The following is a 21,360-nucleotide window of genomic DNA, read 5'->3' as shown; positions in this document are numbered from 1 at the left end:
TGGATGGTCGTTTCTAGTGTCAATAATATCATACCCTGATTCAACGAATTAGACTTGAGTATTTGCCGGATATAAATATTATATACTTAAAAAAATTAATTAGACTTGGGGGTGCTTATTATAAACAGGGGTTAAATGCATCAAAATGTAACGAAGTTTGCCTTAGTTTCAGTTTTATTTTGTTTTTTTTTATTAATCTGGATATCCAACCCGCTATGCAAGCCGATTAATCCTAAGGCGACCACCTGCTTTGCAGATAGCCCGGAGTCACCGCACTTGAACCTCCGTGGCCACAAAATACGAAGAAGTGAACGTCTGTTACACTAAATAGGAACCAAGACAAACTTCGTTGCATTTTGGCCAAATATAAATGCATATAAGCATTTCAACTTTTAGTCCAACTCTGTACTAGCCGAAGTGAAGGCCGAAATAACCTTAACTTAAACGTAAGCGAAGTAATTCCTTCACATGGTTTCGTTTTTCCTTCTTTATGACCATATTTCGCATGTTTGGATCTAATTTTACCTGCTATACGATCGTGATCAGGTGGGTGCAAAGGAAAAACCGAGACTTTGATCTTGAAAACTTACAGCGGCGCAGATAGATGCAAAGAAAATAATGGCCATGTATCGGCCGAGTTTAGCATCTGCTAAGAATCCTCCGAAAAGGGCCAGCAGATTGAGAGATCCCATGAAATTTGTCACGATGTTTGCAGATTCCGATGAGGAAAGATGCAGTCGTCCACGCAGGTACGTTACTAAATTCATCGATACACCCATCACACATATTCTCTCCGAGAGCTCAATTCCTACGTAGGGACGATATATCTTGGCTCAGTGAACATGTTTTTTTTTCCTTTGGTACAACAAATTAGTATGGAAAAACACTAGCATACAAAGGTTTACTTGATGACAACGGAACGTTCATAATAACCTACAAACGGGAAAAACCAAACCAAACAAACCCAGTAAACTCGTGCACGTAGAGTCCAGTTAGGATGTGTGCAAAAACCAAACCAAACCAAACAAACCCAGTGAACTCGTGCAAGTAGACTCGAGTTAGGATGTATGCAAAAACCAAACCAAACAAACCCAGTAAACTCGTGCAAGTAGAGTCCAGTTAGGATGTATGCAAAAACCAGATCAAACAAACCCAATAAACTCGTTCAAGTGGAGTCCAGTTAGGATGTATGCAAACCTTTCCTATGCCCCAAGGGATACAAAGGTTGTTTTCATGGTGAAAACGCCTGTTTTGTAAAACAAAAAAGTTAAAAAAAACAAGAGAGCAAGCTGCACGTGAGAGCGTGTGCAATCAAGCAACGTGTATGTTTATACAGACAAGGCAAGGCGTCAAGGACAAAAGCGAGAAAAATAGGTTAAAACAATCAAGGGAAACACGAAGGGCAATATCGACAATTGACAACTACTAATGCACGAAGAAAAATTAAGGGACTGTTTGTTAGCAGCTTAAATGAGCTTATTGGGACTCACAACGTGTTAGCCGATCCCATCAATCAAATTCACTTTTTAGCCACTTTTTAGAGTCTACTCCCAAAATAATCAGTCTTTACGCAGATGTTTTACCCATCTGCGTAAAGACCGATTTATGGAGCAAAAGAAATCCTTACGCATACGCATAAGAATTCTTTACTCAAAAATTTGATTCTTTACGCAGAAAAATACTTTTTTTTTAATCTGAAAATCGAGTTTATGTAAATGCATAAAACATTTACGTAAACTTTGACTAAAATAAGAATAAAATAAAATAAAAAAGACTAATAATTTCCCTAAATATTATATACTTTAGAAAGAAAGAGATTATGGGTACCTAAAATGAGACCAGCAGCAAGCCAGCCACCAGTTTTAGACTTGTCAGCAGGATTTCCTCTGAAATCTAGGGGTGATTCATCCTCTTTGTCAGCATGGGGAACAGAAGACACCTGATAAAAATGAAATCCGTGGGACCATTTTTTTACATTTACAACTTTACAGTAAAATGCTATGAAGGTAAAAAAAAAAGCCGAATCTTAACCACAAGGGTGGTGACTGATTGGTTTGAGTTTGGCTCCAAATGTCAAAAGTATCAGGAGGTTCAAGTTCAAATCCAAGGAGGAATAAAAATCCCCTTGTGGCCACGGAGGTTCAAATGTGGTCGCCTGCGATTAGTCGGCTCGCATAGCGGGTTGGATATCCAGGTTAATAAAAAAAGCCGAATCTTCACAGCAAAAAAAAAACTGAATATAAGATGCAGTTGTTCAAGCCAACACTTACCATTTTTAGAATGTGTTTTTGAATGTGTGAAACAGAGGGGGTGAAGAGGCTGTTTTTGAGATGTTGGAAGTTGATTATATAGATGGTTTTGACTTTTGAGTGATGATATGAAGAAGTGGATAATGTAGCATTAATTATATTATTAAGAAATTTAATATTTAATTTCAAGATTTTTTTCCTTTATTCAGAAGATTTTATTATTAATTATATATTATTAAATAGTTTATGCATTTAATAGGCCAACATTTTGGACTTCAAAGGTCAAAAATACCAAGAAGTCTTAGGTTCAAATCCAATAATGAATAAAAATCACATTGTGACCACGGGGGTTCAAATGCGGTGACTCCGGACTACTCATAAAACAGGTGGTCGTCTTGAGATTAGTTAGCTCGCATAGCGGCTTAGATATTCAAGTTAATAAAAAAAATGAATTTGCAATTTAAATTTCCAAATTTACCCTCAATTAGTACATAAATATTTAAGAGTTGAATAGATAGATAAATTTAATTAACCATAAAATCTGTTTATTTGATTAACTAAAAAGTGTAATAATTATGTACGCTTAAAACTGTGTTCGATCTTTACTGTGGACACTTGTTTTGAGACATGAGTTGTACAAAGTAATTAATGTGTTTTTCTTTAAAATTTAATTTTGGGGATTGTACTTATCTCCAAAGCCAAATCAGATACATGTGTTAATTTATATCAGTTCTGATAAATCGTGCGACTGATACAACAAAGATTATGGAACTGGTATAACGAGTACGCTCTGGAAAGTTATCTACTTTTTGTCTTCTCTCTCTTCTAAATATGGACATAATTTTCTTTTCTACTGTATTTTGTTCGAGATTTTATTAGAGAAAAACAATCTTCAGAATCTTTATTTTCTTAGTACTTTAAATTTTGTTGGATATTTGGCAATCAATTTAGAAATTTTAATATGATCTTCATCAGATTTATTTTTGTTGAACAGTCACCGTGACGTGTCCTTTCATCTGAATAAACATCTTTTGTACTTTTTTTTGAAGTATATATAATATTTATATACAGTAAATAGAACAAATAAACTCACACACTCTCCTCATTTTTTGTGTGGTTTGAACACCTGACCGCTTAGGAGGCAAAAGATTCACATACCGCTAGGCTAAAGGCCATTTGGTCCTGTACTTGTACTTCCTTAATTGATTTGGACCGATCTTTAGGAGAAAAAACAATAACTGATTGTAACTGGTCGAGTCGACCAGTCCCATTAACCTATGCGTTTTTTGTATATAAACTATTGCATCTGTTTTGTAATAATCGATTAATAAAAATGTAATTCAATTATTTTTATAATTTTTTTCTATAAATTATTTATAAATAATGAAATCCAATTTCCAATTCTTTTGAGAAATTTAATTCCACTTCCTACCAATCAAACACAGGTAAAACTCCGTTAAATTCCATTTCATTTTCTTCAAAATCAAATTCTTTTGATAGATTTCAATTCCATTCAATTCTATTACATGTACCAAAACGTCCAATAAATATCACCATTTAAGGTAACAAGTCAAACAGTTTACTTTCTCTAATCAATAAATTATTTAAAAACGATACAATTCGTATAAAAATTGGGCTGGATGAGGTTAAAGTCGAATGGGTTCTTAACAAGCTACAAAAAAACATAAATTTATTTAATAAAATAAATTATTAATTAAATATCTATGATACTTAATGAAACTTATACCTTATTCGATCAACTATGTATGATTGTTTACTTAGGTCCTGCCAATACACCACTTAATAGAAACTATTTTTTGTATAAGTTATTGATAACCCACAACTTTAAGTTTTTGTTAGAAACCATAAATACTGATGGAAACTAATTTTTGTAACGAACTGAAATTTTGTTAGAAACCATAAAAACTGATCATAACCATTCATCAAACATGATCTGTATTAACTTTTGTAGGGTTAACTCAACCGACAATAAGACTTCGGCCTTTGAAGATCCTCTTCTGAGGTCACCTGTTCGAGGTCCTGTTTTTGATGATAGCATATTAGCATCCCTATTGAATTAGAGGAAGTGAAAACAGACTGAAAATGATAGGAAGACCTTAGGAAGAGAAAATCCCCTTTTCTCAATCTCTTCTGGTTAGTAGTACCTACCAGATGAATTACTTTCCTTAAAGGCCTACCTTCCTTGGCACATAGATTAACATATCAGACTGTAGAGTGGGATTTCTACAATGGGGGCGAGTCACCTTCATGCGGGGGCTACCTAGCTACCATGGAAGACAAACCTTCCCCCATTGTCCATTCGAAGGGCGTCGACTTTCATTATCAAGGTATTTTCGTTGGGTGAAAGGTGCATGTGGGGTCTTCATACACAGCTTAAAGCAAACATTTCAGGCATTTCGGGCATTTCTTAATGAATAGCTATATGGTCTTCGCTGTCTAGGATCTATAGATAGAGACCACGAGAGGAGAAGATCATTGAGATTTTTTTTTGTCCGTTCTCCAGGATCACTGAGATTAGTCGAGTACATATAAGCTGCTCTGAATATCTATGGTTAAAAAAGGCACAGCTATGTATTTATGTAAACCGTTTTTTAATCTATATAAGGGTAATTTAGTCATTTGATAGTAGGGATACTACAACAATTATAGGAATGTTTGAGATTACTTATTTGAAACAACTTATGTTTTTTTATAAAAGTACTTATCAACTTATTATAAGTTAGAAGAGTTTAACTTCTTTAAAAACTCTTTATTACCGATTTAATATCGGTATAAATTATTTATTCAAACACTTAAAAATGTTTACTGTCATACTAGAACAAGTCAATAAATTATTTTTACAAATGATAACACAACTATGTTACCTTTTATACGGACAAACGTGTAATTCCTTAATAATTTCTTACCTCATAAGTTTGATCTCATGTCGGCAGCAACCACCGCCACCGCCGCCGTATACTACCCACGGCTTACACCACTCTCCGGCATCTGCACCGTTCGTACTTTGAATACAATTCCTTGTGCGAAGCATTCGATTCACCGGCCATTTCGTCCACTTACTTGCTCAGCGCCGGGGGATTTCAATTTCAAGGCGTATGGTGCTAAGAAATCAGAGATTCCTGAAGTGCTCGATTTTAATTCAGGTTTCATCTTCTATAATCTGCAAAGGTTTAGGGTTTTTAATTATATCATCTCTGATTTTTTCTCCCGTTGACAGAGAAGGAAAGTTTAGTATCAGAAGAACAGAATGATCACGAAATCGACCTGGGATGGTTACCTGCATTTCCTCATACACTGGTTGCTTCTATGTCGAATTTCCTTTTCGGTTTCCATATCGGGTAAGTTCACTATATACGAATGAATATTACATGAAACACATGTAATCACATGCATATGAATATATGCTAATAGAAAAAGAAAACATTAAAGCGGGAATTTGTGATTGAAATCAGAGGCCAACATTTTCGAATTCTCAATCGTTTTTTTCTCGAGTTTAATTCTAGAGCATGCCTTTGTTTTATCTAAGCTGGTAATACACTTCTGACCTATCAACATGCGAATAACTAGACTTGCATAACTGTGAAGGTTTGAAACTCTTATACATTTGGATCGTGATTGTGTTATGATGCAGTGTGATGAATGGTCCTATTGTATCTACTGCCAAAGAGCTAGGGTTTGAAGGCAATTCAATACTTGAGGGGATTGTGGTGAGCATGTTCATTGCAGGTGCTTTTCTGGGAAGTGCAGGCGCTGGTTACATGGTTGACAGACTTGGCTTTAGAAGAACCCTTCAGGTTGACACAGTACCGCTGATTCTTGGTGCAGTTTTAAGGTATTTTTGTCTGCAATTCCTATAACTTCAGTTTCACATGCTTAAGTCAAGTTATCGGCAAGTTCAAGGAAAATACTTTTGTTTCTTCACCTTTATGTGATTACTTGCATTGACTGGCCTGACTCCCTGTGGCAACTACCTATTGTGATTTTATTGATATGCTAGTCCAATATTTGAAGATCATACATGAGTGGTGGTCGTAACAGTCTCCTCCAGTTGCAACCAATCACAAATCACTATAAAGAGACAAATGTAGCGACAATATACATATGGGCTAACACAGGCACCTCGAGGAACTAGCATAGTACCATGTTTCAGCGATCTATTGCATTGCGTTAATAGAGCTAAGTGGCTGATGGACCTTCTAGCATTTAGGCATTATGTTTGTGTTTTAGGTGGATTCCTAAGCGGTTGATTCTAACATCATTAATGAATTAATGCTATATTATTATAAGATTGCAATACTAAGCACAATATGTTAATGTAAGAACATGATACGATATCTTCTATCCTATAGTCAAGTGACCCACAAACATCACATAACGAGCCACTGTTTGTAACATAAAAATGTGCAAATCAACAAGTGAAATACTGTTTGATGCTTAATCCTTCTTAATCTGGTCGGATGAATAATGATATCACATGGAAATCAAAGCTGATCTGGCGGTGTTGATGCCTAGGCATCGGCTTAATTCGACTTTAGAGCACTGACCTACTAACATAGTAATTTAGATACCAGAGTTGATGACACAACAGCACTATAACGTCTGTGATACTTCAGAATCATGTTAAATGTAGGGAAAATCTGTTGGATGAATGAGAATCATAGAGCTGTAATACCTATAGAAAGAAGAATCACAGATTAACAACCTTGGATGATTTGATAGCTAAATCTGAATATTGTACAAATATAAGATTAAATGCAAACAGAGGGAAATTGTGAAGTTCTTTGTGTTTTTGTCAATAGTTTCACGTTTTATGGTTTGACAACTTATGCTTTTCTTGATCCAAATTGCTATTTGTTCAAAACAATTTTGATATGTAGTCCTTACTCTTTTGACAGTGCACAAGCCCACTCTTTGGACCAGTTATTGTGGGGACGATTTTTCGTGGGTCTTGGTATTGGGGCGAATGCGGTTCTTGTCCCTATTTATATATCAGAGGTATACTTTGAGGCTTCTGAACTTTGTTGGTCTTTCTTTTTATTGAATTGTGTGTGCTTTGTTTATTATCTCTTGTTACTAATAAATGGGAAGCATCTTAAATTCCATTAATTGCTTGCAGTTAAAAAATGGAAATATCTAGGTATGGATTCGCATATACACGTACATACATGTATGTTCCTTGTATGAGGGTCAAGTCTGTTACAAAAAAGTTAGGAATTGGAGCCTTACAGGAATGGCATAAGACCGGGCCTTCTTTAAGGAGGTCCTTGAATTGTCCCTGGACTTGTAGAACAACGACCCCTCTATTTGTATAAAAGAGGTTATCTTATTACATATCAGAAATGACTTTGCTAGAAATTTATGATCCATATCATCCCAAGGGGTGATGGACCTAGATGGAAGTGAACACAACCAACTTTTAGCTTTCTTCCATAGTGGCGAGGAAACAATCTCAGATGGATTGCCTTCTTCGAGAATCGATTAATCTTGAACAATTCGCAGATCTCTACAAAGTATGTGATATGTGTATTTGGATCTCTGTGGCTCTGCCACCAAATTGGACCGAACTTATTAATCATCTGGACGAATGCCGATTTCATTCCGAAATTATGCAGCAATTGTTGGCCACCGAACAGATCCAGTTGTCCGATTAAAGAAGTCTTTTGAAGATCTTTGCTTTTTTGTCTTGCTTAAGATTGTTTGCTACTTCTTCAAGTCCAGTGATGAAGTCCCCCCAGTTGATCTCCTAGGCATATACCTGTTTGAAAGCAAAGATGAAGAATAGTAGAACTCTACAGAAGTTACAGAATACAAATTTCAAAAGGATTCATAAAAATAAATCTAAGTAACATGTTAAATTGTTGCTAATAAAATCATAGATCCCTGGAAAGAGCTCTGAATATTTATGATCAGTACTTTTTGGTACATATTCTCGTCTGGTAGTGCACCCCTTGATTGGAGATTCTGGTTTGAAGTCCGAGTCATTGCCATGAGGATCTTATGATTGATTATAGGTACAAGGTAAATCTTATCTGAGTAACGAATCAAAGCAGCAAATAAAGCTAACTATTTATCTTCACTAATTGAAATATGCAAAGAATGAGAATGCATGAGTGGAAAAGATTGGTGAGCAGATGAATTTCGTGGAAAGCAGAAGATACTTTTGAACATTTGAAAAACTGTTTAGAAAGACGTGATGAAGAGCCTGTAAGTTGAAAAAAATCTAGTTAAGATAATAAAACCTCTTAAGGATAGCACATCCACAGTTATTATTCAATGTGTTGCAAGAGTCGATTAGTTACTGGAATCCCTCTTGCTGATATCACCAATTAGTGATGGTATGGATGCCTTGCGAGTCGATAGATGAAGTTAAAGAGCCACTTTTAGCCTTAAAGTAGGCTTCAACAAGCATTAAGCACAAATAGTTGCGTACTCCAAAATAATGATATGAACTAGACGCAAGTTTGTAAGGTTTAATCAAAGTCAAACTAAAGCAAACAATTCCGAAGAACCAAGCTTTAGAGAGTAAACATAAAACTTAGAAAGGTATCTCACAATAAATAACACAACTTTTAGAGCATATCAATCCATATCAGATAATCAGATAACCACCTCTTAAGTGTGGCTGACTGTTCGGCTACTGATAAATCTACAGAGATCTGAAAGTACTTGTGCCTTCAAGGTGTTCAATGAAATGCAAGAATGCACAATGTTCTAGCCTTTCAAGACCTCAAACAGACTGTAGGGAAAGAAGGAATGTGTGATTGATGGTATCCCCAAAGCCTTCATCTCCCCTCTTTTTATACCCAAAACTAGCCTCTGGATAAACTCAAAAAAACATTTGGCATTTGCATTGTACCAGGAACCTTGGGCCTAGATTAGGATGAAGTCTCTACAAATACACACTTTAGTCATCCAACTCATGTACAAGTGGAGCCGAACTCACATACTGATCTGTAGAATAAAACATAAAAACTCTAGCATACATGCAAGGATATATACGAAAATTCTGTTTCACCCCTTGTACTTGTACGTAAGCTGGCCCTCAAGCATTGGGCTTAAGTGCTTTTACATGAAATCCTGGGAAACCTTCTGTTTCAACTCACCTACTTGTACATGACTTAACTTCTTCTGCCATTGGCCATGCGCTATGTGGCCAAGACAGAAGCTTGGTCAAACATACGAAGTCAATTCCTTGAATTTTTGTGAGTCAAGCATGGCCACCTACTTGTACATGCAGATGGACGTTTTCTTAAGTTATTTTTCACAAATTCTCTCTTTGAGCCAATTTTTACTTATTTCAGATGACCTGGTGGAATATAAATTTTCCATAAAATCATTTATTTTTCAAGTTATATTTGGTTATAAAATGATTTACTGATAAGTGATTCATCAATATATATAGGGGAATAGTCAAATTAGAACTACAAAAAGGTTGAGAACCATATTCATTGTGAAACAATGCATGTGAAAATACAATGCTGTTTCACAATTGATTATTCTTAATGTGCATCTTTTTTGTTTCATAATGTGAAACAACACTGTACTATCACATGCATTGTTTCACAATGTGGAACACCTGATTAGTGGTTTTCATGGTTCTCAACTTTCTGGTGACTCATTTGATTATTTCCCTATATGTATATAGTTTTTAGCCAAGATTTTGTTTAAAATCCTAAACATCTAGTAGCCTTTTCTCGGTAATGTTTGTTTGAATGATTTTTCCTTGTCTTTTTCTCAAATATAAGAATTTAATGGTGCAAACATAAGATAACACGTTCTTCTATTAAAAGAATATGGACATCATAAAGTTGCAATACTTCATTACATAAAATGGAAGCAAATCCTTATAGAATATTCCATTAGTGCTAAAAGTAATCACCATCTTTTGCAGGTCGCTCCAACAAAGTATAGGGGTTCGTTGGGGAGCTTGTGTCAAATTGGCACTTGTACTGGAATTATAGCCTCACTCTTTCTTGGAATCTACTCGGAGAATGATCCTCATTGGTAAAAAAAAATTGTTTTGTTTCCGCGTGCTTGCTTGGATTGATTTATATTTTTATGATTTAGGTTTATTGGTAAAAGTACTTAATCTGCAACTGTTTCATGCCTAGGAAACGTTTCTTACCAAAAGTTTTAATTTAATCTTATGATAGGCCATTTGTAAAATCTAAGTTGTTATAAGAGTCTACTTAGGATTAGGAGAGAATGGAAGCTTTTAAACTCTTACATGGTTGCAAGAGTATAGAGAGCATGGACGAGTATAAACTAGCCAACAGTGATGCTTTAAATTTATAAAAGTGATTTCCCTATATCACTAAAGGATTGGGCAACGTGTGAGCGTTAGTCACTTTGATTTGGTTATGGATGAGCTTTTGAGGAACACAAGTTATGACATGCCACAGTTCAGTTTATGCTCTTTGCCAATGATTAGTCAACGTATAAGAAGGTATTTCTAGGGACATGTTTCAAGATTAGGGTAATAAAAAAGTCGAGAATAAATGTGTTGATATTGCAGTTTTTTCTTCTTTTACTCTGTGATTAAGATCAAATCAATCCATGATATATTCAGGATTAATCTGAAATCCACACACAGATGCAACCGATCCAATTCTTCTTGTACCCTGTTTGATAAGGGCTTCCGAGAGGCTGGAACCCCTCCACACACACACATAGAGATAGAGAGGCGCGCCCGGGGGGGGGGGGTTGGGCAATGCTGGGATGAGTAGGACAAGGGTGAAGGTTCCCACCTGGGAGAAGGGGTGAAAGGATCGGCTACGCTCTCCAGTGAAAGAATAGTTGACCAGAAAGTGGAATCAATGGAGTGAAAAATGAGCATAGCTCCGATCAAATGGGCAAGGAATCGCAATCAACCAAAGTGGTCTAGGTGGTGACAGCTGATGCAAGCTTCAGGCACTGGAGTCCTCTAACCTGGGGTCTGGTGGTTGCCTTGTGTCGCTTAATAAGATAATCTTCACCAACTGTGGTGATTGAAACCTGTGATTTGTCGAAAAGGCAACACAATGAAGAGAGATGCGCGGGGGTTGCTGGGATGGATGGGGATGAGAACAAGGGGAGGGCTGGTCAAGGTTATAAATTCCTCCTTTTTCTAAAACTCGATCAATAAAATATTTGAGTTCTAAAATAGATGTGACAATGCAAGACTTGAATTCTGCATAGTGGGAGTTTGATGGGAGGCTATTTATGAAATTTACTCAATTTTACATCTACAAATTGGCTGATTGTTATGAAACGAGCATTTTGTCAATCTTACAGGCACAACATGGTTTATGTTTTACATGCTTACATTGTAGCAACAAAAGCGTTAAGAACAATGATGCCAACTTGGGTCTCTTTATCAAGTTCCTGACGCATTTTAGTGAACTCTGGACAGGTGGAGAGCAATGCTCTATATTGCAAGTGTGCCTGGTTTTATTCTAGCACTTGGTATGCAGTTTGCTGTAGAGAGCCCCCGCTGGCTATGCAAAGTAGGGTTCTCGTTTTGTTATGAGGTCTATTTTAATCACAAGTGCTTGAAGCCTTGAAGAAAAGGCACAATTTAGATAGCAAGAAAATAACAAACCATTTATGTATTGAATGAAAAGCACAATGCTTGCTGATTATAAGCATATCACTAATCAAAGGTGAAATGAGGTTTTCCATTTTAATTAGACATAAGCACACCTTTCCCGTAACTTCTATTCCAGAGGGTCCAAAGATATACTTTTTTAATGAAAAACAAGATTTCTTAACATTCTATTAATCAGTTGGTTGTTTGTGAAGGCTGGTAAGCTTCATGATGCTAGAGAAGTGATCTCTAATCTTTGGGGACCATCTGAAGTTGAGAGAAGCATTGAAGAATTTCAGTCCGTTCTTAACAATGATGGTGGTGATTTGGACAGCAGATGGTCAGAACTGCTAGAAGAGCCACATTCTAGAGGTAGTATTATTGTCCGTGAAATTATGTTCAAAACTTTTAAGTCACCGGGATTCTCTTCTTACATTACTTGTCTACAATGCTGCATTCAGCAGCAGCACACCAAGGCCTTCCGACGAGGTTTTCAATAGGAAGTGATAGAGGCTGATATAGGCAAGGGTGAATACAAATAATTATATCTTTATACATGAAGTTTACTACAATAAAGAAGCAGCTGCTGGACCTATTGCAGCCTTGCGACTAACGGTGTGCTGACAGACTTGCAATTACATGAACTCATGCTAACCAAACCAAACGGACCCGGTAAATCCCACTTGAGAGTAAGGTCCGCGGGGGGGAGGGGGGGGGGGAGATACACGCAGACCTGACTTCTACCCCAAAAGAGCGGTTGTTTCTGTGAAGACTCCCAGCTTGTGTAGGAGCGTGAGTGAACAGTTAGAAAGAATAAATACTAGCATGAGGTGAGTGAAAAAGTAATGATAAGGTATAACGAAAACATAGGAAAAGGCAAGGAAAGGAAAACTCACACGGAGCAACAAGACGAAAAACACATCCCTAGCCTACACTGCCAGCCGTCTACCCTCCCCCCCCAAATAAAAAACCCGTCCAACTCCCTCCTGCACAACGGTTCTCATACCTAGCCTGCTACCCTAGTCACCTGTCTCCAAGTACAACCTATCAGAGGTCATGATTTAAATGTGTTTTTGGTATTATTTCTTACTCGTGCTTTTAGTGTCAGATGCTACATATGTTTCGGCGTTAAGGGTTTGCATCATATTCAACTAAACCAGTGCTTATCTGTTCCACCATCTGAATTTCCTTCAATGGCTGTAGTTGCTTTCATTGGAGGCACTCTGTTTGTTCTGCAACAGTTTGCTGGCATCAATGCAGTTCTTTATTTTTCCTCCTTGACTTTCAAAGATGCTGGAATCACAAATGGTGCCTTGGCAAGCTTATATGTTGGAATTACCAACTTTGCAGGTTTTATATGTTATATTCAATACATAATTCCCGGTGCTCACGCATGAATCCAACCGCCTTTAATTTCTATCACATTGGTGGATTACAGGTGCACTGTGTGCTTTATACTTGATTGATACCCAAGGGAGGCAGAAGCTTATAACCGGAAGTTATCTGGGAATGGTAAGATTTGGTGACTTCTTTCCTTCCATTATGAATATCCATTATGTGATCTTTTCATTAAGACAAAATACTGAAATTTGGTCTAGGGCTGTACAAAAAACCGTCAAACCGCCCAATCCAACCCACTAACAACCCAATTGAACCCAACCCGCTAAACCGCCAACCCGCCCAACCACAAAACCGCCGATTAAGAGAGTTGGAATTGGGTTAGCCTAACCCAACCCAACCCAACCCGCCACTAATATATAACTTCGATAAAATTTTATTTATATCTATATTATATAATAGTCTATTATATATATATATATGTATATATATTAATATACTATCTTATTAAGCAAATTTAACAAAAGTCTTAAAATACTAAATGACCAAGATACCCTTTATACTTTTTCACTACCTCCTCTCCTCACATACACTCACCCTCTCACAACCGATTTTTTTTAAATTATAATTTTAAATTTACACTTTATACCTCTATAATTAGTTAATTAATTTACTTTACTTCATTTACTTTTAAATGTTTCATTTTAAACTTTTATCAAATTAACATACATAATCGTATATCAATTAAAACATGTTTAAAAATACATTTTTATTTTAACAAGTTACACCATTATAATTGTCTCGTTAATACCTTTGAAATGAGTCCAATATTGAATAATTTTTGACCTAATTATATTATTATATATTATATATAAGGAAAATTGCATCAAAATGGAACCAACTTTCACTTAATTCCTATTTTGGGGAACCAACTTTCAAAATCGTCATTTTGGGGAACCAACTTGCAAAATAATTATAGAAAAATAATTAAAATTCGTTTTTTTCTAAAAATTAATGCAATAAAATCTATTTTTCATTTCATATCTCGTTTTTTTAATTCAGATATCAAATTGAACATTTTTTGAAAAAAATCCAAATTACCACAACAAAAATTGTTTTTTACTAATGCAAAAAAAATCAATTTAATAGAAAAAATAATAATTGATGCAATTGGTTAGATATAAAAATCTTGAATGTGATATTTAATATTTATTTTTTATTGCATCAATTAATTTTTTTTTCTATTAAATTGATTTTTTTGCATTAGTAAAAAACAATTTTTATTCTGATAATTTGGATTTTTTTTAAATGTTCAATTTGATATCTGAATTAAAAAAACGAGATTTGAAATGAAAAATAAATTTTATTGCATTAATTTTTGGAAAAAAAAAGAATTTTAGTTATTTTTCTATAATTATTTTGCAAGTTGGTTTCCCAAAATAGAAATCAGGTGCAAGTTGGTTCCCCAAAATGATAATTTTGGAAGTTGGTTCCCCAAAATAGGAATCAGGTACAAGTTGGTTCCCCAAAATGACGATTTTAAAAGTTGGTTTCCCAAAATAAGAATTAAGTGAAAGTTCGTTCCATTTTGGTGCAATTTTCCCTTATATATACTGTGAAAAAATATTTTTAATATTTACGATTTATACTTTTATAGTTATTTATTTATATATATACTATATATTTTGGGGGTTAGGCTGTCCAAATTGCATTGTATAATATATTATGAATTAATATGTTCTTGGGTTTTTTTGAAATATACATGTATCAATTCAACCTTAATTTGAGTTTCTGGACAAGAAAAAGGGTAAGCAGTTGAAATTTTATTTCTAAAACCCATCTTTTTTGGTCTTTTCATGGCTTATGATCTATCAAATTTGTAGTTTTCTTTATTGATTTTGAGTGTTTATCTTAAAACTCAAGTTTCTTAGTTCTTTGCTCTTGGTGTAAATCGAACACATTTGTGGAGTCGTTTAAATATGTTGGATTTTAAATATATTGGATTTTAAACTATTATACAATTTTTTTCATCGATAGTCTGTATTTGGAACCATAACTCTTATTTATTCAAATTGTATTAATATGTAAAGACCAAGTGTAACATATATCATCGTCAAATCTTATCTTATAAAGTCAGTGGAACTTAAAATCGTTAAAATTCATGGCTCCCGTCGCATTGCGCGGGTACACAACTAGTATATTAATAATGTATAAATTTTATATGATGTTTGTTGAGTTCATGTTTGTGTTTCTTATTAGCTTTATGTTTGTACTTTGGTGGAAAGATTAGCATTTCACTACAACGACATTAGATTTATAGGACGTCTAAAATGCCTGAACGTCCTAATATGACACTTTATAGAACTTAAGTTTATAGCACGAAACAAAAAAACAACCTATCTAGAAGTGTTACAATATGTTTATAAGACGCTTTTGGAAGTCTTAACAAGTTTTTAGAACGCTTTTAAAATAACATGTCGTATTAGTTATTTTATATGACACGATTTGAATTAGTGTCATGAACATAAGTGTCCTATAAATATATTAGTTTATAGGATACTTTTCAAAATTGTTCTATAAAATAACTAATACGACACTTTATATAAACAAATTAAAGAACTTGTTGAAGCGTCCAAAAATGTTATAAACCTATTGTAACACTTTCAAATAGGACGCTTTATAGTTTGGTCCTATAAGCTTATGTAACTACTAACCCGCCAACCTAACCCACCTCAACCTGCAAGGTTTAGGTTATACTTTTGAATGGGTTGGGTTGAGATTTTTCCAACCCAACATAATTGGGTTGGGTTGTATAAATACCGTAAACCGCCCAACCCAACCCGCGTACAACCCTAATTTGGTCCAAATGAGATCAAAACACATATCTGGAAAGCCTGGTTACTCATACACGCATAAGAAATTGTGCATGGATGTTTATATGATGGCAAGCATCTTTTAGGATGAGATTCGCTATGTATGTTTATCTCATCCCTAATAAACTGAATTTACTACTTATTCATACAGGCAATGTCGATGTTTCTTGTTGTTTCTGCTATCAGCTTTCCTATAAATGAAGAGCTTCGGAATAACTTGTCTATTTTCGGGACCATCCTGTAAGCTTAACCATCTTTATCTGAATCCTTACTCCGTAAGGTCATTGGTACGAATGAGAAGGGTCCTAGTCTTGTCCCAACTAATGGACTTAAGCCCAAGGTGTGGAAAGTTTATTCCAGGAGGTCCAAGGCCCACTAAGAGTTTGTTACGTATGTTAGTTAAATAAGCTAATGCCTTCCTCCGGGAGGGGCATGCAGAGAATAACCATTTGCTTTGGCTCTACGTTTAGAGAAGGGGCTCTCCSTGGGATCCTTTTGGATAGTAAGTCTTCTTCTTTTACCTGTAAATTCTGTTCCATCTATTATATTCCCAACAGCCGATTACCCATTTTTTCCCTATCTGTTCATTTTGTATCATTGGTCCGACCTGCCGGATTCCAATGGAGACACGTTTCCAAACCCGAATTGAGAACCATGAGAGCCAGATCCATCAATTACAGACGGATGTACAGGAGATTAAAGCTTCGCTGAAGGCGATGGAGATAAATCAGGATGAGGATAAGGAATTTCGAGCGTATGTGATGGCGTGGGTGAAAAGCCAACAAAGTATGAACCCAGAAATGGGGGATACATCTGGATCGGGAGTACCTCCTCCTCCTCGTACTCCTTCTTTCAATATCAATCTCGAATCCGATCATGCTAATTCAGTTCCCTATTGTGTGGCTAAGAAGGTGAAACTTCCAGAATTTGGGGGATACGATCCTCGTGGATGGATATCGAAGGCAGAATTATATTTCGAGATCCATGGCACCGCACCCGACTTGCGTCTCCGGTTGGCCCAACTGAGTATGATCGGAGTAGCTCAACATTGGTTCACAGTGGTGAAGAACATACATGATAATCTGAGTTGGGAACAATTTACGCGCGAATTGTTGCAACGATTTGGAGGTCTCGACATACAGAATCCTTATGAGCAGTTGGCTACCATTAAGCAGGTCGATTCTGTACACGATTTCATTGACGATTTTGAATATTTGCTTTCATTAATTCCTCGACTCCCTGAATCTCAAGCCTTGGGCTATTTCCTAGCGGGATTGCGGCCTGAAATTAAACAATGGGTGAGGCTTCAGCGTCCTCAAACCCTTCTCGATGCTATGTATATAGCGAATGACGTGGAACAGATGCTGAATCCCTCTGATTGTACTCGGCTTAATGCGAGGTTTCGATACCAGACTCAGCGGCAGAATGCTGATTCTACATTTGTTGGTTCGTCAATAGGCCCAATGGGCTTATCAAAGGCCCAATCTGGTAACCCTATTTCTGAACGACGTATGTTCACTAAAGGGAATTCGGTGAATAAAGCGTCATCTATGGCATCGGTGGTCAATTCCCATCGCACAGAGGCTGCTCAAACATCCGGTATTCGGAATCGTGGGATCAGAACGTTGTCACGAACAGAATGGGAGGATCGACGGCGGAAGGGGTTGTGTTTCAAATGCGGGCAACAGTTTGGTCCTACCCACAAATGTCCGGAAGCAAATCTACGGGTGTTGTTGTTAGCGGATAATGAGGAAGACGAGCTGAATGGAGAACATAATCAGATTAATCTTCCAGAGGAGGTCGTTAATGAAGGTGAATTAGAAACGGGTGAATGTTCACTTATGGAGTTCATGGGTGCTCGTGTTGTTTTGAAACCCAAAGTACAGACTGTTAAACTCGAGGGATTTTTGGGTGGTATCCCTATTGTCGTGTTAGTCGACAGTGGAGCGACCCACAATTTTATATCTCGGAAATTGACTGAGGCATTGGATTTGGTGGTGCATACGTTTGCGGGGCTACGAATTAAGCTTGGAGACGAACACAAGGTTTTAGTGACTCAACGGTGCGAGGGTCTTCCAATCGTGTTTGGGAATTGCGAGTTCGAGATTGATGCTTTGTTGTTCGAAATGGGTGATCTGGATATGGTATTAGGAATCGAGTGGCTCCAAACCTTGGGTGATGTCATCCATAATTGGGAGGCTCACACAATGCGGTTTATGTATAGGGGTAAGGAGGTCTGCTTATCGGGGACATCGCTTCCAGTGCGAGCACGGGCTTCACTACAAAGCTGGTTATCGGACTCTAATCCTTCGTTACGATTAACTGATGGAGAGCAGATGGGAGTTTTGGAGCCGACTTTAACATCATTACAATCGCAGGAGCTGTTGAAAATCTTTAACAGGTTTGCTCCAGTATTTGAAGAACTGTCGGGGTTACCAACGGTCTCGAGATCATGCTATCAATCTCGTTCCTAACCATGGGCCGGTTTGTGTTAGGCCGTATCGATATCCTCACGCTCACAAGGCTGAAATTGAGCGCCAAGTTCAGGAGATGCTGACTTTGGGGGTTATACGACCCAGCAACAGTTCTTTTTCTAGTCCGGTAATTTTGGTACGGAAGAAGGACCAAACTTGGCGTATGTGTGTCGATTATAGAGCATTGAACAAAGCCACAATTCYGGATAAAYACCCAATTCCAGTAGTAGAAGAGTTGATYGATGAACTTCAGGGTACCAAGTATTTYTCCAAATTGGACCTCAAGTCCGGTTACAACCAGATCCGTATGCGGCCGGAAAGTGTGGAGAAAACAGCGTTTCGGACGCATGATGGCCATTACGAGTATCTCGTAATGCCTTTCGGTCTCACTAACGCCCCGGCGACCTTTCAAGCCATTATGAACGACGTTTTTCGACCACACCTACGTAAGTGTATCGTGGTGTTCTTCGACGATATCTTAGTGTATAGTCCGACATGGGAACAACATCTATTAGATTTGGCTTCGACGTTGGCTACGTTGGTTTCCCATCGTTTCGTGGTTAACCGAAAGAAATGCTCTTTTGGGCAACGATCGGTCGAATATTTGGGTCACATTATTGATGGAGAGGGTGTATCAATGGATCCTAATAAAGTTCAAGCGGTGAAAGATTGGCCGGTTCCCAAACAAGTGAAAGGCGTACGCGGTTTTTTGGGATTAACAGGTTACTATCGGAAATTCGTTCGAAATTATGGAGCTATTGCCAAACCGCTCACGGAGTTGACAAAGAGGGACAATTTTCATTGGAATATGGAGACCCAAAAGTCATTTGACAGCCTGAAACACGCAGTTACTACAGCTCCTGTCCTCGCGTTGCCCGACTTTTCGGCTCCTTTTGTGGTGGAATGTGACGCTTCGGGTCGTGGAATTGGGGCTGTCCTGATGCAAAACCGTCGTCCGATTGCTTTTTTTAGTAAGGCTTTGACAGATCGTAACCTGTCAAAGTCCACGTACGAACGAGAAATCATGGCATTAGCTTTGGCGGTTCAACATTGGCGGAGCTATCTTTTGGGGACTACTTTTACGGTCTACACCGACCATAAAAGTCTGAAGCATCTCTTACAGCAGCGTATCACCACTCCGGATCAGCAAAATTGGGTTGCCAAATTGCTTGGGTATCATTTTGAAATCTGTTATAAGGCGGGACGGGAAAATCGGGCAGCAGATGCGCTGTCCAGGAGAGACGATTATGGCGAATTGCTCACTTCGATAGCGTACCAACCCGTTTGGGTTCAAGGAGCACAGCTGTTGGAGGAAGCCAAAGCCGATCCGGACCTCCAAAAGGTGATACAATCATGCCTACAGCAGCAGGGAACGTATCCAGGTTACGAAGTGCGCTCGGGAATTCTATATCATAAGGGTCGTTTAGTTATCCCTCGGAATTCCAAATGGATTCCGGAATTACTATCTGAATTTCACAAATCCGCTACGGGCGGTCACTCCGGGTACTATCGAACTTATCGTCGTTTGGCTGCCAATTTATATTGGCCCGGTATGAGCTCGGCGGTTCAGCGTTTTGTCCAAGCTTGTGATATTTGTCAACGTTGCAAATCTAGCTCCCTTACTCCAGCGGGTCTTTTACAACCGCTAGATATTCCGGAAACGATTTGGGAACATTTGTCCATGGATTTTATTCTTGGGCTACCGAAATCAAAGGGTTTTGATGCGTTATTAGTGGTCGTGGACAGGTTATCCAAGTACAGCCATTTTGTGCCGTTGAAACACCCCTATACCGCACGTTATATCGCGGATGTCTTCGTCAAGGAAATAGTCCGCTTACATGGTATTCCGAAATCAATTGTCAGTGATCGCGATCCCCTCTTTATGAGTCATTTTTGGCAGGAACTCTTCCGTTTGCAAGGTACTCGTTTACACATGAGTTCATCATATCATCCAGAGTCAGATGGGCAAACCGAGGTCATTAATCGCTGTCTTGAGTCGTATTTACGTTGTTTTGCGGTTGAACAACCACGTTCGTGGTCCTTGTGGATACCGTGGGCGGAATTTTGGTACAATTCTACTTTTCATGGCTCTACAGGGGTTTCACCCTTCGAGATTGTTTACGGTCGCAAACCTCCTAATATATGTCAGTTTATTCCGGGTGAGGTGCGGGTCGAGACAGTCCGCCTAGAGCTGAAGGACCGTGATGAGGCTTTGAAACAACTTCGGGCACAGTTATTACGAGCTCAATCACAAATGAAATTGCAGGCCGATAAGCATCGTCGAGAGGTTGAATTTCAGGTTGGTGATTTGGTTTATGCGAAGCTTCGGCCGTATCGACAATTGTCGGTAGCAAATCGCATCAATCAAAAACTGTCAGCGAGGTTTTTTGGACCGTTTGAAATTATGGAGCGTATCGGTCCCGTGGCTTATCGGTTACACCTCCCAGCTTTATCCAAGGTGCATCCGGTTTTCCATGTCTCGTTATTGAAGAAGGCAGTGCCTGGAGTCACCGAGGTCGATTCATTACCGGCTGACCTTGAAGTGGATGTTGCTGATCAGTGTTTTCCGGAGTCCATTCAGGGAGCTCGCTCCATCGTTCGGGACGGGGAACCTGTTCCGCAATGGCTCATCAAGTGGCAACACCGTCCAAGTGAAGAAGCAACGTGGGAAGATGTTTTGGTCATTCAACAACAATTTCCGGATATTGGTCTTGAGGACAAGACCATTCTTGATGGGGTGACCAATGGTACGAATGAGAAGGGTCCTAGTCTTGTCCCAACTAATGGACTTAAGCCCAAGGTGTGGAAAGTTTATTCCAGGAGGTCCAAGGCCCACTAAG

The 21,360-nt window shown here is 37.8% G+C and overlaps 1 protein-coding gene across 3 annotated transcripts in view; it reads left to right on the top strand.

The window, feature by feature from the left end:
- Nucleotides 1-5,215: 5,215 nt before the first annotated feature.
- The window catches only part of LOC112516465 (probable plastidic glucose transporter 1), an 18,180-nt gene continuing 2,035 nt past the window's right edge, over nt 5,216-21,360 (top strand). The window contains exons 1-10 of one of the 3 annotated variants that reach the window (XM_025123520.1): nt 5,216-5,413; nt 5,488-5,608; nt 5,902-6,102; nt 7,166-7,265; nt 10,162-10,274; nt 11,662-11,755; nt 12,051-12,207; nt 13,039-13,185; nt 13,274-13,347; nt 16,198-16,286. In XM_025123520.1, the coding sequence (XP_024979288.1) occupies nt 5,577-5,608; nt 5,902-6,102; nt 7,166-7,265; nt 10,162-10,274; nt 11,662-11,755; nt 12,051-12,207; nt 13,039-13,185; nt 13,274-13,347; nt 16,198-16,286 (1,007 nt within the window). In that variant the 5' untranslated portion in view covers nt 5,216-5,413; nt 5,488-5,576. The other 2 variants (XM_025123518.1, XM_025123519.1) reach the window with 2 other exon arrangements.

The sequence above is a fragment of the Cynara cardunculus genome (assembly GCF_001531365.2).
Source record: "Cynara cardunculus var. scolymus isolate 2C chromosome LG 8, CcrdV1, whole genome shotgun sequence".
Taxonomy (NCBI): Eukaryota; Viridiplantae; Streptophyta; class Magnoliopsida; order Asterales; family Asteraceae; genus Cynara; species Cynara cardunculus.
Note: the sequence above shows the minus strand (reverse complement) of the source record. Positions and strands in the feature narration are given on the sequence as shown.